Source organism: Nansenia antarctica, assembly GCF_963989245.1.
Source record: "Nansenia antarctica genome assembly, chromosome: 3".
Lineage (NCBI taxonomy): Eukaryota > Metazoa > Chordata > Actinopteri > Argentiniformes > Microstomatidae > Nansenia > Nansenia antarctica.
This window is the reverse complement of record NC_137688.1, coordinates 20946539-20965911: the sequence shown is the minus strand read 5'-3', so window position 1 is coordinate 20965911 and position 19373 is coordinate 20946539. Positions and strand designations below refer to the sequence as shown.

The following is a 19373-nucleotide window of genomic DNA, read 5'->3' as shown; positions in this document are numbered from 1 at the left end:
CTAAGACTGACGTTAGCTAATACTAACGCTATTTGCCGGCCTTCTGCAAACGTATCTGAGACCTGTCCACTATGCAGTGAAATCGGCGAGAATTTGCTTCAAAATGAATTAATAATAATGGAAGACTGGACGCTCTCCCGCTTTCTACTCTGTCAAAATGGTGGCGTTAAAGACCATTACTCTGATTTCCGGGTTGTGTGACGTCAACTATCGGAGCTCTATTGCAGGTGTATTAGGTGTCTACTGGTTTCTGTTTTTAGTGTTTCCATTTGTGAAGAGTACTTTGCAAACAGGCCATTTGAATACTGACCATGAAGGTGGAGGCTGTATGTTCCTTGTCCAGCGATAGCTTTCCCCCATTAGTCAAGATGCCTCCTCTCTGTCTCTTTCTCTCTTTCTATATCTGCTTAGTTCGTGCCTGGACTCTATAGACAGTAAACAGGCCATGCCATTGTCCTCAATAACAAAAACAGCCATGCGTGTTTATCACCACTAAACATAGACAGAAGTGCACTCTCTTGACTACAGCATGTCACTCTGTCTCCTCAGACAGTTTATTCACTTGCAACTGACAGGAAACCCTACATGTACCTCCTCCCTGTCACAACCACAGCACTTTGTCTCATAGGAACCTCAACTCTGATCAGAGGTGTCTCACTTTAACTAATCACGTGTCATGGTTTGTGAGTGAGCTGAGCTTTGGTTGAACTTATATACTCCCAACAGTTTGGATTTGAAATCAAACACTTGCTATGGGGTCAAAGAAATTATCAGCTTTAATTCAATGGTTTCCCCATTAAGAAATGACAACCTCTTTCTGGTTAGTCACGTGTGTTCCATCACATCATTTGTGCAGGTGTAGGAGAGCTGTCAATGTCTAGTATTGATTATAGGCTTTGCATTTGCCTTTGGAGTCTGCTATAATTGGTGTCTCTCAACATGAGGACCAAAGAGACGTCATGAAAATCATGGAAGGCATGAAGCTGAAATATCAGGAAACAATCTATCAATCAGCAATCGCAAACAGGCTGCTAGGCCAAGGAAGACTTCCACAGTGAATGACAGGAGAATGGTCACCACAATTAAAAGAAATACACAAAACAACTGTGCCACAGTTGCCACAGTCATTACCATACATAACTTGATTGCTCGGGTTGAAGGGAATTTCCATGTTCCTTTTTTCAGTTGCCCTGTCAGTTTCTTACTGACTCAATGACGTCAACATAATAAGAAAAGGAAAGTGTGCATTTTGGCTCTCAATTCTCCTTTCACTGAAAGAAAACACATGGGACACATAGGGCCTACTTCATTTGATATCTAAAATAACTTAAGATTAAGTTTCCTCAATTTAGCTAGCAGCATTGCATGGCACTCTGGGTGCTTTTTTAAGTACTGATTTCCCAGGGAGAGACTGATGAGACTGTACAGTTCGTACGGTATACGGTATCTTTGTTCACTTAAGCATTTTCTGTCTCACCACAAATGTAAACAAAAGTCATGGAGCAAAACTGATTTCTAGGCCAATGTAACATTCTAGTGAGACTGAGGCAACTCCTGCTGAGAAACAACATCCACTGAAGCTGTCTTAAAATGGAAACTGTACATTTATGTTATACCAAAAGTACCAAAAGTTCTGTTTCTGATGCTGTGATGTAAGTAATCACAGGAGTTCTTTGTTCATGGTTGGAAAGATGCTGATGCTCATGTGGCTAGCTCATTTAAAACACCCAAAAGAGTGGTTTGGGGTGGTCCACTGGTCTAGCACCGCGGTCTACAGTGCACACATGTGCCCATATCGTGTCGCATGGTTTCGAATCTGGCCCATGCCCTGCTGACATGCCCTCTCTTCTTACTTTCCTGTCTGTCTTCACTATACCTGTCCTATAAAATGAAAAATATGAGTAGGACTTCCCCAGACAGAAAAAACACCTGAAAGATTCAAAGATACATCAAATCTAGCAATTGGAAATGAATGGGGTGTTATTAGTTATTCATGTGCAGGTTTGGAGAACTGCCAGATACAAGGATATTTGTTTACTCAAATGCATATGAAACAATTAGAAAGAAATACAATGTGTGTGTGTGTGTGTGTGTGTGTGTGTGTGTGCGTGCGTGCGTGCGTGCGTGCGTGTGTGTGTTTGTGTGTGGCGTGTATGAATCAGAGAAGCATTTCTGATTCACTGGGACTGTAATTCCTGGTGTTTATAAAAAGCTTGGGATCTTTTTATAGAAGGGACAGTGTAAATATGGAGGGAGTGAGTCATCTGTTCACATGCTGACACGTCATGTCTCTCTCTGCCTGGAGGGGTCTGGCCCCATCATCATCCCCCATTACTGCTTATCTCTATCCCAGATGCATACACACACACACACACACACACACATCACTGCACGCACATATACACACTCACACACACACACACACACACACATTACTGCACATGTTACTCTTATGAAGAAAAAGGAGACTTCACAGGCATCATACTTTATGTTTAGTTTATTCTGAAAGAATTATAGAAATAGAAAATAAAAAGATGAGCTGACTGTTCTCAGAGGCTACTGAGTCTCAGGGTAGCTGAGGTATAGCAATATGTATGTTACGGTACATGTGGGAAAACTAGGGTTAGGGTTAGGTGCTACGGTGCTAGGGTTAAGGTTAGGGTTAGGGTTAGGGGTAGGGGTAGGGTTAGGGTTAGACATGCCAGCATGTACCAAGTCGACGTAGCACCTAACCCTAACCCTAGTTTTCCCACATGTACCGTATTCCCACATGTACTGTAACATATACAAACAAGCAAGATTTCTGGCTCTCACAGACCTGTAACTTCTTCTTTAAGAGGCTCCTCTGTCCTCCACTCGTTACCTGTATTAATGGCACCTGTTTGAACTCGTTATCAGTATAAAAGACACCTGTGTCCTCACACTCCAAACTCCACTATGGCCAAGACCAAAGAGCTGTCAAAGGACAGCAGAAATAAAATTGTAGACCTGCACCAGGCTGGGAAGACTGAATCTGCAATAGGTAAGCAGCTTGGTGTGAAGACATCAACTGTGGGAGCAATTATTAGAAAATGGAAGACATACAAGACCACTGATAATCTCCCTCGATCTGGGGCTCCACGCAAGATCTCACCCAGTGGGGTCAAAAAAGGCACGGATGGGGTTCGAACCCATGATCTTTGGTTTACGAGACCAACGCCTTACCACTTGGCCACCATGCCTCTTAGGAGCTTGGTCACGTCTCCAAGCAGAGATTGTCAGAACTTGGAGATTCCTACCATGTGACAGGCTCTGACTTTTTTGTTGAGTATTGTTGACAGTAAACTGATTAAGCAGAGTTTTATAAAGCCACGGATGGGGTTCGATCGCATGATCTTCGGTTTACAAGACAGACGCCTTACCACTTGGCCACCATGGCTCTTCAACCTCTTTCCCCTCCTAAGACCATAGATTTTGATAAAAACTATTGATGAATTGGGTGGAAAAATACTAAAAAGGAATGACTTTGGAGATGCTGGGGATTGAACCAAGGACCTCATACATGCGAAGCATGCGCTCTACCACTGAGCTACATCCCCTGTATGTTAGAATGCCCTCTTAGATGTATTACAGTGAAAATGCAATATTGCTCTAAGGAGAGGGTTTTTCCTTCCAACACTTCTAACTGTCAGAGAATTCCACTTATTGGAAGAAGTTGTGGTTTCCTAACAGGTGATTTCTTGTTGACTGTTCTCAACAGTCAAATCACAGTGTTATAATGGCATGGACAGGGTTCGAACCCATGATCTTTGGTTTACGAGACGCCTTACCACTTGGCCACCACGCCTCTTTGCTTAGCCGCCACTCCTCCAAACAGAGATTATCAGAAATTGGAGTTTCCTACCAAGAGGTTTCTCATTGAGTGTTCTTAATGGTAAACTGAGTAATCAGTTTTATGAAAGCACGGATGGGGTTCGAACCCATGATCTTTGGTTTACGAGACCAACACCTTACCACTTGGCCACCATGCCTCTTAGGAGCTTGGTCACGTCTCCAAGCAGAGATTGTCAGAACTTGGAGATTCCTACCATGTGACATGCTCGGACTTTTTTGTTGAGTATTGTTGACGGTAAACTGATTAAGCAGAGTTTTATAAAGCCACGGATGGGGTTCGATCGCATGATCTTCGGTTTACAAGACAGACGCCTTACCACTTGGCCACCATGGCTCTTCAACCTCTGTCCCCTCCTAAGACCATAGATTTTGATCAAAACTATTGATGAATTGGGTGGAAAAATACTAAAAAGCAAAGACTTTGGAGATGCTGGGGATTGAACCCAGGACCTCATACATGCGAAGCATGCGCTCTACCACTGAGCTACATCCCCTGTATGTTACAATGCACTCTTAGATTTATTACAGTGAAAATGCAATATTGCTCTAAGGAGAGGGTTTTGCTTCCAACACTTCTAACTGTCAGATAATTCCTCTTATTGGAAGAAGTTGTGGTTTCCTAAGAGGTGATTTCTGGTTGACTGTTCTCAACAGTCAAATCACAGTGTTATAAAGGCATGGACGGGGTTCAAACCCATAATCTTTGGTTTACGAGACCAACGCCTTACCACTTGAACACCAAGGCTCATTGCTTAGCCTCCACTCCTCCAAACAGAGATTATCAGAAATTGGAGTTTCCTACCAAGAGATTTCTCATTGAGTGTTCTCAATGGTAAACGGAGTAATCAGTTTTATGAAGGCACGGATGGGGTTCGAACCCAGGATCTTTGGTTTACGAGACCAAAGCCTCACCACTTGGCCACCATGCCTCTTCGGAGCTTTGTCACGTCTCCAAGCAGAGATTGTCAGAACTTGGAGATTCCTACCATGTGACAGGCTCTGACTTTTTTGTTGAGTATTGTTGACGGTAAACTGATTAAGCAGAGTTTTATAAAGCCACGGATGGGGTTCGATCGCATGATCTTCGGTTTACAAGACAGACGCCTTACCACTGGGCCACCATGGCTCTTTAACCTCTGTCCCCTCCTAAGACCATAGATTTTGATCAAAACTATTGATGAATTGGGTGGAAAAATACTAAAAAGCGAAGACTTTGGAGATGCTGGGGATTGAACCGAGGACCTCATACATGCGAAGCATGCGCTCTACCACTGAGCTACATCCCCTGTATGTTACAATGCACTCTTAGATTTATTACAGTGAAAATGCAATATTGCTCTAAGGAGAGGGTTTTGCTTCCAACACTTCTAACTGTCAGAGAATTCCACTTATTGGAAGAAGTTGTGGTTTCCTAAGAGGTGATTTCTGGTTGACTGTTCTCAACAGTCAAATCACAGTGTTATAAGACCAAAAGCCTTACCACTTGGCCACCATGCCTCTTCGGAGCTTTGTCACGTCTCCAAGCAGAGATTGTCAGAACTTGGAGATTCCTACCATGTGACAGGCTCTGACTTTTTTGTTGAGTATTGTTGACGGTAAACTGATTAAGCAGAGTTTTATAAAGCCACGGATGGGGTTCGATCGCATGATCTTCGGTTTACAAGACAGACGCCTTACCACTTGGCCACCATGGCTCTTCAACCTCTGTCCCCTCCTAAGACCATAGATTTTGATCAAAACTATTGATGAATTGGGTGGAAAAATACTAAAAAGCAAAGACTTTGGAGATGCTGGGGATTGAACACAGGACCTCATACATGCGAAGCATGCGCTCTACCACTGAGCTACATCCCCTGTATGTTACAATGCACTCTTAGATTTATTACAGTGAAAATGCAATATTGCTCTAAGGAGAGGGTTTTGCTTCCAACACTTCTAACTGTCAGATAATTCCTCTTATTGGAAGAAGTTGTGGTTTCCTAAGAGGTGATTTCTGGTTGACTGTTCTCAACAGTCAAATCACAGTGTTATAAAGGCATGGACGGGGTTCAAACCCATAATCTTTGGTTTACGAGACCAACGCCTTACCACTTGAACACCAAGGCTCATTGCTTAGCCACCACTCCTCCAAACAGAGATTATCAGAAATTGGAGTTTCCTACCAAGAGATTTCTCATTGAGTGTTCTCAATGGTAAACGGAGTAATCAGTTTTATGAAGGCACGGATGGGGTTCGAACCCATGATCTTTGGTTTACGAGACCAAAGCCTCACCACTTGGCCACCATGCCTCTTCGGAGCTTTGTCACGTCTCCAAGCAGAGATTGTCAGAACTTGGAGATTCCTACCATGTGACAGGCTCTGACTTTTTTGTTGAGTATTGTTGACGGTAAACTGATTAAGCAGAGTTTTATAAAGCCACGGATGGGGTTCGATCGCATGATCTTCGGTTTACAAGACAGACGCCTTACCACTGGGCCACCATGGCTCTTTAACCGCTGTCCCCTCCTAAGACCATAGATTTTGATCAAAACTATTGATGAATTGGGTGGAAAAATACTAAAAAGCGAAGACTTTGGAGATGCTGGGGATTGAACCCAGGACCTCATACATGCGAAGCATGCGCTCTACCACTGAGCTACATCCCCTGTATGTTACAATGCACTCTTAGATTTATTACAGTGAAAATGCAATATTGCTCTAAGGAGAGGGTTTTGCTTCCAACACTTCTAACTGTCAGAGAATTCCACTTATTGGAAGAAGTTGTGGTTTCCTAAGAGGTGATTTCTGGTTGACTGTTCTCAACAGTCAAATCACAGTGTTATAAGACCAAAAGCCTTACCACTTGGCCACCATGCCTCTTCGGAGCTTTGTCACGTCTCCAAGCAGAGATTGTCAGAACTTGGAGATTCCTACCATGTGACAGGCTCTGACTTTTTTGTTGAGTATTGTTGACGGTAAACTGATTAAGCAGAGTTTTATAAAGCCACGGATGGGGTTCGATCGCATGATCTTCGGTTTACAAGACAGACGCCTTACCACTGGGCCAACATGGCTCTTCAACCTCTGTCCCCTCCTAAGACCATAGATTTTGATCAAAACTATTGATGAATTGGGTGGAAAAATACTAAAAAGCAAAGACTTTGGAGATGCTGGGGATTGAACCCAGAACCTCATACATGCGAAGCATGCGCTCTACCACTGAGCTACATCCCCTATATGTTACAATGCACTCTTAGATTTATTACAGTGAAAATGCAATATTGCTCTAAGGAGAGGGTTTTGCTTCCAACACTTCTAACTGTCAGAGAATTCCACTTATTGGAAGAAGTTGTGGTTTCCTAAGAGGTGATTTCTGGTTGACTGTTCTCAACAGTCAAATCACAGTGTTATAAAGGCATGGACAGGGTTCGAACCCATAATCTTTGGTTTACGAGAGCAACGCCTTACCACTTGAACACCACGGCTCTTTGCTTAGCCACCACTCCTCCAAACAGAGATTATCAGAAATTGGAGTTTCCTACCAAGAGATTTCTCATTGAGTTTTCTTAATGGTAAACTGAGTAATCAGTTTTAAAATGATCACAAGAACGGTGAGCAAAAATCCCAGAACCACACGGGGGGACCTAGTGAATGACCTGCAGAGAGCTGGGACCAAAGTAACAAAGGCTACCATCAGTAACACACTACGCCGCCAGGGACTCAAATCCTGCAGTGCCAGACGTGTCCCCCTGCTTAAGCCAGTACATGTCCAGGCCCATCTGAAGTTTGCTAGAGAGCATTTGGATGATCCAAAAGAGGATTGGGAGGATGTCATATGGTCAGATGAAACCAAAATATAACTTTTTGGTAAAAACTCAACTCGTCGTGTTTGGAGGAGAAAGAATGCTGAGTTGCATCCAAAGAACACCATACCTACTGTGAAGCATGGGGGTGGAAACATCATGCTTTGGGGCTGTTTTTCTGCAAAGGGACCAGGACGACTGATCCGTGTAAAGGAAAGAATGAATGGGGCCATGTATCGTGATATTTTGAGTGAAAACCTCCTTCCATCAGCAAGGGCATTGAAGATGAAACGTGGCTGGGTCTTTCAGCATGACAATGATCCCAAACACACCGCCCGGGCAACGAAGGAGTGGCTTCGTAAGAAGCATTTCAAGGTCCTGGAGTGGCCTAGCCAGTCTCCAGATCTCAACCCCATAGAAAATCTTTGGAGGGAGTTGAAAGTCTGTGTTGCCCAGCGACAGCCCCAAAACATCACTGCTCTAGAGGAGATCTGCATGGAGGAATGGGCCAAAATACAAGCAACAGTATGTGAAAACCTTGTGAAGACTTACAGAAAACGTTTGACCTCTGTCATTGCCAACAAAGGGTATATAACAAAGTATTGAGATTAACTTTTGTTATTGACCAAATACTTGTTTTCCACCATAATTTGCAAATAAATTCTTTAAAAATCAGACAATGTGATTTTCTGGATTTGTTTTCTCATTGTCTCTCATAGTTGAAGTGTACCTATGATGAAACTTGCAGGCCTCTCTCATCTTTTTAAGTGGGAGAACTTGCACAATTGGTGGCTGACTAAATACTTTTTTGCCCCACTGTATACAATAATCAACAATGTGAGGAGAGCTGGATGGGGTGATGGGGTGGTAATTTCAAGGCGTTTACAGGGGTTATTGTTTATTTATTATCATTATCATTTTGGTTCCTAAAAGTAATCTTTCTTCCCTTATGTAATTAAGTATGTAAATATGATTTTGACTTTTGGGTATGCATCAGTATTTGTATATAAACTCCTCAAAAAAAGTTTGGAAACGTTATTTCAGTCGATTCTTCCTCCCCTTTAATAATACCAATTGGTATTGTATTTTATATCGTTGGACAGCCTGATTAGTCACCTTTACAACGAGGTACAATTTGTAAGGATCATACATTCGTGGAATGAGTAACACAGCTAAACGTGTGAACAGGAAGCATCTTCATGATTTATGGAGAAGGGGTGGGATTGAATAAATTGTACCTCTTCCCTATTAATTATTGTTGCTGTATCTTTTTTTGCACATATTTGAAATAAACATATCAATCAATCAATCAATCAATCAATAGTCAAGACATTATGTCACAGTAAGAGAGGGGTTGTCTTATGTCATAGCTACCCAGAGACTCCAAAGAAATTTGGGATGTCCGCTCAAATTGTTATGTTGCGTCAGTGATTTAATCAAGACAGTGACACAAACAATGAACATTTGGATCTACATCCAGGAAGCTACGGAAGCTACGGAAGCTACTTTAGACTACTAAGATGCACCTATGGTATTGACACCCCCCACTTATGGTGTTAACACTGTTTGGTAACACATGGTATGGTACGTAAATACTTGTGGGTCAAACGTGGTGCCTAGCAGCCTGCACGTTGGTGGTTTGAATGCACTCTACAACAATATTATTGTTGCTAATGTTAATGTTTGCTAACGCCTGTGACGGCCCTCTGGCCTACTAACATTTGTTTGTCCAGGTAGGCGGGCTACCTGGTGGGCGGGGCTGGAGCCCAACCAGGCAGGTTAGGGGCAGCTGGCGCGGCCTCCTGGTGATTGCTCAAAAGAGACTCCAGTCTCCAGCTCTCTCTCTCTCTCTCTCTCTCTCTCTCTCTCTCTCTCTCTCTCTCTCTCTCTCTCTCTCTCTCGCTCTCTCTCTCTCGCTCTCTCTCTCCCTCCACCAGCACCATTTATTCATTTGTTATTTTGCTTTACACCATCCAACACCCTTCACATCATACTTTCCACTGCATCCACTCACTTACACTACTGATATACTGATTATCGTACCTCATTGGATTATTGTCTTAAGTTACCTAGGTTATTTCTATTACAGTTTTTTACGGTCGCTAAGTCACAGTGTTCAATACTGAAGTCACAGAATCACAACTCTTCATACAGTCAGCAAAGCAGAAGTCCATGTGGACCAAACTGTGACTCTTACTCTGTGATTTGTGCATTGCTTTCATACAAAATGCATTCAATGACCACGTTCTCCAAAACCCATAACACTTCTCTCATTCAAACTCCCCCACCTGCAAAACACTATGTATTTGCAACACATTTTTTCATTGTTAACACACTGTGTTCAAAACTGTGAAGAACACATTGAAAACAGAATGATTTGGTGCATTTTTGCAGTAATCATATTCCTATCATATATGACCGAAAGCTCGCAATAAACAGTTTTTTTGCACAGTGTTTGAGTGTGCAGATGCTGTTATTTTGCACTCTATTTGATACTCTTCAGTTCCAGCACCTCAGAAAAGTCTGATAACGGATGAGCGGTGGTATTTTCACTATTTGCAGTAATCATATTGAAATGTCTAGAAAATATTAGCAGAATATATACAATGAAATGAAATAGACTAGATGCATTACCAGGGAAGACATTAGATGTGACCAGATCTAGTAAATGTAGTGTACTTTGAAGTAAATGTACCATAACTTACTTTCTGCAAAGATACTGAAAAGATTTTCTATGATTACTATAAATCAAACCATTTTTATAATGAAATATTCATTCTTGTGAAAATCATTCAAACTATGTAATGCTCCCTGTTGTTAGTGTTTTGTAGGTCAGAGTGTTATGAATGACTGTGTATGCTTTCTGAGTGAACATTGTTGCCAGTGTATAGTTGAACAAGCTTCTTTTGAGACATGAATGAAGTGATTGGCCAACATGCATGTTAGTAATGCAGACTGTATGAAGAGTTGTGACTCTGTGACTTCAGTATTGAACACTGCGACTTAGCGAACGTAAAAAACTGTAAATTCTTAATTATATTCCATACATATGGTGTGTGTCTCCATTTTTGTTATGTCCCAGAGCCAGGTCGTAACACGCCTACACAATTTCGAATAGATACACACACACACACACACACACACACACACACACACACACACATTATAAGAAGGCCAGCAGGAGACTCCTTCCAAAACTATGTGTGGACAATACACTGCTAATGAGTCTTGGCAGACATGTTGGGCGTAATGGTGCATTTATACTTGATAGTGATTTTGTGTCTCAACAAGACATTGCATTTTGGAGGCATTGATCAAGCTAGTTCTACACCAGCCTGTATCAGAGGCCAAATGTAGCCTGCATCTGTAAAACTAAATTCAAGAAAAAGATTTCAGCAACACTGGCCGCAATCTGGCCCCAATCTTCTCTTTGCTGCAAAAACTCAATTTATATTTCCCAATCTATGTTCTCTCTCTCTCTCTCTCTCTCTCTCTCTCTCTCTCTCTCTCTCTCTCTCTCTCTCTCTCTCCCTCCATCAATACGATCAGCCAATGACAGCAATGGATGGTGCTGCTATTTTTAGAATCAGGGACGGGCAGACTGAGAGAGATAGAGGGAGGGAGGGAGGGAGGGAGGGAGGGAAGGAGGGAGGGAGGGAGGGAGGGAAGGAGGGAGGGAGGGAGGGAGGGAGGGAGGGAAGGAGGGAGGGAAGGAGGGAGGGAGGGAGGGAGGTGGGAAGGAGAGAGGGAGGGAGGGAGGGAGGGAGGGAGGGAGGGAGGGAAGGAGAAGATAAATCTGCATTCTACTGCTGCCTTAGGACAGAGACAGTCAGTCATATCTACAGAGCGTGCTCTGTTAGGGAGCATCACTACGAACCGAAAACATACACAGATCACATGCACACAGACTTACACGACTGCAGAGGAACTGAAGAAACAAACGTGGATGCTGGAGCAAAGACCAGAGGAAAAAAGAAGACACCTGGATACACACAATACTCATTGCAGGTGACTGGGCAAGTCAGAATAACAAAGGATCTTTCCTTCACATCACTCTTAAAAGAGGGACAAACGAGTGAGTTATTCAGTGCAGATTACTTAGCCTTTGCTTTACCTGACCATTTCTATCCTGCTAGTACTTTTTCCGCGTGACTGTATGCTAAAGGTGTGGTTCTATATTTAGCAGGGAGAGGCTGCCTTTCGGGTTTGGCTGCGACTATTTGGGGCATTTGGGTTGGGACGGAAATACACGGCGGGCTGTAGTCAGGGTTGAAACAATATGGGTTTGGGTTACATAAGAAAATGTACGCTTGTATGTGTATGTGGTTCTGCTTGACTCCTACGGTATTTATAGCAGTCTGTTTATGTAGTTCTACTTCTCATGGCTGTGGTGTGTTTGTGTATTTACATTGCTCCTCAAGAGCAAGCAGAGAGAGAGAGAGAGAGAGAGAGAGAGAGAGAGAGAGGTAGGCAGGTGGGGGGCAGTACAGTACAGTATGTGCCCAGTAATAGCAGGTGGGATGATGGAGAAGGCTTTCTCTGTGGTTTGGGTTACGTGTTAAGTAAAAAGTAGAATTGATATGAATATAAGTAGAAAGAATATCTCCCTTTTGGTGGGGTTTCCACAATCCCATGCACTGTGCAAACACAGTGAGATATGCATTAGTCATTTTAGCTGATCTATTTTCTGTGTCCATCTCTTCCAGCCATGCGTCCTAGGTCCAGACTAACCAAGAGGAGACTCCAGCTTCCCACCATCAGAGAGGGCTACGAAGAGATGGTGAAGGACCTGAACCAAGCCAACAGCCTCCACTCTGCCCACCTCCATGGCCACACCAACCCCCACACAACCCTCTCCTCTGAAGACTACCTGATGTCTATCTGCCACCTGGCCCACCCCACCTTCCCTACTCAGGACCTCTCCTCTGACATCATCAACCTGCGTCAACAGGACTTCCTGCACCAGAGACTGCGACTGCCGCGGCCACTTAGCACCGCCCCGCAAGCGGTCTCTGACCTGGACCACGAAGAGGAGCCTCGTGGGAAAGACACGGCAGAGCCTGAGACCTTGTCTGATGTCATCACTCTGGGACACTGGGGAGAGAGGAGGGATTCCGACAGGGAACCTGCGTTCGGTCGGCACGGCACATCTGACCCTTTAGAGTATCTCTACGGACATCAGAACAACCCCGACAACCTCGAGTCAACCATCTGTCAATCTGGGAGTGCGAGGAGGCAGGGATTGGCTGAGGGCGCCAGGGGTGTGAGGAGACGGGCCAATAGCATCCCCCGCTCCTGGGGTGTCCTACCTCTCCACCGCAAGAGCAGCTGCCCTGAGCTCAGTGACACGGTAGCCCTGGACGGCAGCCCTCCCCCTCCTGACCACACCTCACAGCTCCCACCACACCGTCCATCCACACAGGAGAGGCTGCAGGCCATGATCAGTAGCCCACCCCACAGAGACACAGAGGGGGGTGGAAAAAGGGAAGGAGGGAACTGTCCCGTCAAGCACTCCCTGGTCTCTCAGTGGATCTCAGACTGTCGCTCGGCCTGGAAGGAGGTGCGCATACGAGCCTGTATGCTGCCCGCCATCGCTGAGATGTAGAGGGACTAGATAGTGAACCACACCGGGACACAATGTTGAGATGTCAGATGTTGCTGAATCCATACGGCTGTTCAATAGGAGCTACGCAAGTTGGGAAACAATTGCGTTTTAGACGATGACACGAGTTGAAGAGAGCGACTCCACACTGGACCACAGCAAGCGTCACTTTACTCTGTCTATCGATGCCTGTCAAACTGACACCACAGGACATGTGGTAGAAGAATCACTGTGGTAGTAGTAGTAGTAGTAGTAGTAGTAGAAGTACACTAGTAACAGATCACAAATATACAGAATGCAAAACAAGGAATATGGCTCCACAGATTATTTTGTATTGTTGAAGCTGTAAATGATGATTTATCATATGTGCTGCTGAATGATGTCTGTTGTGACTGTGCAGTTCTTACAGTATGCTGGTGATCATACAAACAAATGAGCATGTATTCTGCAATATTTTGTTTGTTTTGTTTTTATACCTCTCTGACTGTGTATCTGTAAATTATGAAATTGATAAACCATGTTTTTGAAATTGCATTTGCGTCTCTTGTTATTGCGAGGCTTCTGAAGCGGGGGAGATCTGTTGGTTCTTGGCACATGTAAGCATTGGAAACCTGATCTTCCTGCAACTCTGCCAGGTGTTCTGGTTTCTATGGCAACAGCCGAGGGGACTCCAGGGTGGTAAACAGAGGAATCTTGATTCCGAGCGTGGAGAGGCGCTGACCAACAAACACACAGAGAGACAAACCCGCACAAGAGTGCTCTAATACTGTTATCATCTTTGCAAGGAAAGACAATGCATCTGTACCCTAAATCCTGACAAAAAGATAGCAACAGAACAGGACAGGGCTACAGGTTAGGTTCCTATAGGCGGAATCATGCCAACAAATTGACCAACTGAATGACCGTAACGCATTGACACTATGAATCCATTATTTATTTATGGGTGGTTGGTTGATCTATAATAACCAGAACGGCTGCACCTACAGCCCTATGATATGTTTGATTATGGGAATATATAGTGTGTGAGAGCCTGGCTAGAGCAAAAGTCTCACAATCTGACGGCGGCTCACAATCTGGATAGGCCTCTCTTCAGGCTACACCTTAGTTGTCCCTCCTGAGACATCTACTATCCCCCTGTACTGTTTCTCCTGAGTCATAATAATAACAAAAAAATCCTTCTTTTTAGCACGACAACTGCCACTGCCTGGCCTGAGTATAGATTACTTAACTTTTTCCTGCTGTGACTGGTGGATAGATGATTCACTTAGCCTACTTGAAATATATTCAAATGTTTGTTGTAAGTCACTTTATAATAAGGCATCTGCTAAATGCCAAGAAAAGTCAATGTAAATGGCTCTCCTGCAGACTGTTTAGCCCTGTGGTAGCTCCCCATGGTAACCACTAGAGAGCAGGGTGAGGACACATCAAACAAGAAATGCTAATCTGGCAGAATCATTTCTGTAATGTGAAATCGACACACATTTACTGCACCTATAATGGGAGTTGTTATGGCAGTTTATGAGTTATTATAATACGTAGAAAATGTGTACTTAAGGACCTGTCCAGTTACTGGCAGATCCAGAGCTCTGCTGTCATTCACACAGTGTTCTTGTCCAGAGCTCTGCTGTCATTCACACAGTGAATCATTTGTCCACAAACAACCTTTGATGTGAGTGTGGCCCTGGCATTGTTGAGTCCCCGTACTCTATGTATTGTTGTGGGAACTGACCTGCCACTGTTTGTGCAATCAAGCAAGGACTGACCTGACTGACCTGACCGACTGACTGAACTGACTGACCTGAAAACAGATAAGATAAGGCGACTGACGCAGGTGTATGTGTGTGTGTGTGTGTGTGTGTGTGTGTGTGTGTGTGTGTGTGTGTGTGTGTGTGTGTGTGTGTGTGTGTGTGTGTGGTTATGTTTGGGCATCAGCACTCAATTAATATTTTCTATCCAAACTACTGTGAGATGTATTTGTATATTTTATATAAGATGTATTTTTACAGTTAAGCCTATTTGGTGATTATACTGCGAATGTGCAGAGAAACGTTTGTGCTCGGTTGTCTGTCATATTTAGTTACTTATTTACCAATTTATTCTCTTCCACTACATTGGTGGTGATTAATTACAGTGTTTATCACACATAATACAGTGCTGTAATTACAATGCCATTGTAACTTACAGTACATTAGCCTGCACAGCAGTCGGAAATGATAGTCGGAAATTAGAGCAATATTATCTGCACAGCTCCCCTGTTTGAGGAGGAAGAGGTGCTGACGTTACTTGTTCCTCTGATGCTTCGGTCTCTGTGGTTTTGCTAGACTAGTAGCAAAACCTTCCTATCTATCACTGTAAACTGAAACCTTCCTATCTATCACTGTAGACTGAAACCTTCCTATCTATCACTGTAGACTGAAACCTTCCTATCTATCACTGTAGACTGAAGACCCATCTCTTCAGGTTTCATCTTGACAGACCTCTTCATCCCAACTACCCCCCATGTACAGACCTCTTCATCCCCTCTACCCCCCATGTACAGACCTCTTCATCCCAACTACCCCCCATGTACAGACCTCTTCATCCCCTCTACCCCCCTGTACAGACCTCTTCATCCCCTCTACCCCCCTGTACAGACCTCTTCATCCCCACTACCCCCCATGTACAGACATCTTCATCCCCACTACCCCCCATGTACAGACCTCTTCATCCCCTCTACCCCCCATGTACAGACCTCTTCATCCCCACTACCCTCCATGTACAGACCTCTTCATCCCCACTACCCTCCATGTACAGACCTCTTCATCCCCACTACCCCCCATGTACAGACCTCTTCATCCCCTCTACCCCCCCCATGTACAGACCTCTTCATCCCCTCTACCCTCCATGTACAGACCTCTTCATCCCCACTACCCTCCATGTACAGACCTCTTCATCCCCACTACCCCCCATGTACAGACCTCTTCATCCCCACTACCCCCCATGTACAGTTTCTCAACTGTAAATAATAATAATTATTCTTTCTTCGAGCATTGTGACCGCCAATGGCTCCTGGTCCTAGCATACATTAGATTGTTTTCTTATAATGACTGATGTATAGATGATTCACTTAGACACATGTATTTGTTGTAAGTTGCTTTGGATAAAGGCGTCTGCTAAAAGTCTAAAAGGTCAAATGTAAATGAGTAGTGTTCAGCTCTAGGCTGTGAGCTTCTCCTCTGTCTGTAGGTGGGAAACAAATGCCAAATGCCACTTTCAACATTTCCAGTCATTGCATACAGTTGCCTCTTTCATAAGTGATTTACGTTACCATTTTTAGGAGAATCTTTTTGAAACTAATTCGTTTTTAAGTGTTTTTTAGACATTCTAGAACGAGAGGAGGGAGGGTGGGTTTAAAGTGTTTATGTTCACTATTCAGTCGACTCGTTTTGACCATTCACTATTGGATACACACTCAACCATGCACCCCCCGGGACCTTACCACCGACCAAGAGGAGACAGCCAAACAATGGTCTCGTAAGGTCTGACCATGGACTTGGTAGCTCAATATTACATACAAAAAATGCCTCCCCACATTTTCCCCCTACAGAGTACCTTAGCTTTGAAATGATAGGGTTCGTGCACTCTACATTCTACTCTAAATAAAAACACATGAAATATTCACTAGCATGAAATATTAAAACTAAAACTAACACAGTGGTTCCTGTCAAAAAGAGATGAAGATTATCTTGCGGCTGCATCTGCCCACAGGAAATCTCATCTCTGCTGTTTTTACCTCGATGGAAAACCACATAGATAGAGAGATATGACATCTCTCTATTCACACATGCAAACTGTAAACTACTGCTTGTTTATAAAGCTCTCACTGGCACAGCACCAGAATATCTGAAAGACCTTTTGCTAGCATATCAGCCCAATAGAGCTCTCAGGTCTTCTGACACTTGTTTTTTCTGTGTACCACATGTACAAAAGAAGAGATTTGGTGAGGCTGCATTCTCATTTTATGCACCCAAATTGTGGAATGCACTGCCAGTTTACATTAGGGATGCAACCTCAGCAAATATGTTCAAGTCATGTCTAAAAACTCATCTTTTTAATATTGCCTTAAAATGCCTAAATAATAAAATGATGGTATCAAACACAAGTGGGAAGAGAATGTGCTTAAAACAGCATTATTTTAGTGTACTTTTTAGTTAGTGCTTTTTAGAAACAGTGATATAAGGAACCTGTGATAAAGCATTTCTCAGCTTCTTTCATCCAACTTCCAAAATTGACCCCTACCACCTACCCCATAGGTTGCCTGACCAGGGGCGGATTTAGGATTGTAGGAGATCCGGGGCTTAGCCCAGAGGGATAATATAATGTGAAAAATTTGCCATAAAAAAAATGTTGCCTTCAAAAAAAAAAAAAAATTTGCCTTCAAAAAAACAAAATGTTGCCTTCAAAAAAATTGCCAGAAAAAATTGCCTTCAACCTTCAACTTACCACCACCTTAAAGCGGACAAAAGAGACTGGCACTGGAGAACACATATACATTCACACCCTTTAATGAAGCAAACTAATTGTGGTGGTTCTGGGCACAGAGGGAGGTCAGCACACGTAGCTCCCCCTGCAGGCCAGAACGCGCCATGTCCCCCACACTAATGCCTTAACTCACTCAAATACAGTCAGCAGCTGGTTGAAGTGATTTCAGATCACTGATCCAGGGAACATGCCTCACATCCATTGAAAGAAGAACATATAAAACAAAAGGGGTATTAAGACTGACCATATCATGATATATAATATATAATAACTATATCATGTAAAACAATAAAATAAAATGCATCTTATTCTCTTACAGTACATGTGATCCTGGCTGGCACCTCATAAACTTCAGATGTAAAAAACAAACATGAAATGCATCTTATTCTCTTACATGTGATCCTGGCTGGCACCTCTGCTGTCTTTTACTGCTGTGTTCTTCACTCCTTTCTTCTCACCCTGTTTTCATCTCTTCCTCTAGTTGTATCTCCTCCATTCTTTTCCTCACTGTGTTCTCTCTTCCTCACTCATTATACAGACTTTCAAACTATAACTATACAAACTATTAAACATCAACCTTATATCCATTCACGTTTTCTCGTAATCCCGTAACAGTACCTTGCTATGTTTCATTTTCATTATAACATAACGTTATGTTATGATAGCCAGCTAGCATTAGCAAACCGGAAAAGTAGTGTCAGTGAGTCAGTCACCTTTCTAATAAGATTCACAAACCTGAAACATCATCTATGTCATCACTGCTGGTGACGTCATTGTTGTCAGCTGCTGATACGGCTGCTGCAACAGTTCTTGGCGATTGTTTTTTTGAAAAAAACTTTCGGATATCCATGCTTACAAAGTCAGGCACTGATTGAGAGGCACTGATTGAGATCACTTCTTCTTCAGGGCAGGGCAGGCTACGCAGTACGCAGGCTAATGTCGCGCAGCTGCTGCCTCTCTGTTGGACTCCGGTACCGCACGTTACTCACGATTTTTTTTTTTTTTTTTTTTTTTTGAAAGTAAAACATTCGGGGCTTTTCAGAAAACATCCGGGGCTTGAGCCCCAGTAGCCACCCCCTAGCGCCGCCACTGTGCCTGACTAATACAAGACATACAATTTAGCCATTTCTAGCATGCAGGGTTCGAGTTATGTGGGAGCCAATGGGAGCTGAGCTCCCATAGAGATGGTCTGAGGCTCTCTGAGCTCCCATGAAGGCAGTAAAATCAAAAATCTGTGGGGGTCGCTAATAATACATTACCACAACTATTATTTGATCAAAATGTCAATGTAATGAATATTATTTAATTTATATTATAAATATTGTAAAATAAACACGTTTTTCAAAAGAACTACGCGCACCATTAATCTCCTGTGAATGACAGTATGCCTTTGACTGCCTGCACTTCACCACCAAGACACCATGGGGCGCAGTAGAATATTGTGCAACAGCAAAAGGTTGATTAATCAGCTGTGCGGTAAACCGTTGGAACACACAGTGCACAGCTGATTAATCAATTAAACCAATAGAGTGAGACACCAGTTGCCTTTCAGGAAGTAGTGAGATCGTGCACCTAGCCTATTATTGAGAAGCAA

At 43.3% G+C, this 19373-nt stretch overlaps 1 protein-coding gene across 1 annotated transcript in view; it reads left to right on the top strand.

Annotated features, from left to right (window-relative positions):
• The window catches only part of LOC308153875 (A disintegrin and metalloproteinase with thrombospondin motifs 2-like), a gene marked incomplete at both ends in the record, with an annotated part of 138369 nt that extends 125108 nt beyond the window's left edge, over window positions 1-13261 (top strand). The window contains 1 exon segment of the mRNA XM_080527059.1: window positions 12363-13261. Coding sequence (XP_080383185.1) covers window positions 12363-13261 — 899 coding nt within the window.
• Between the last annotated feature and the right edge of the window lie 6112 nt (window positions 13262-19373).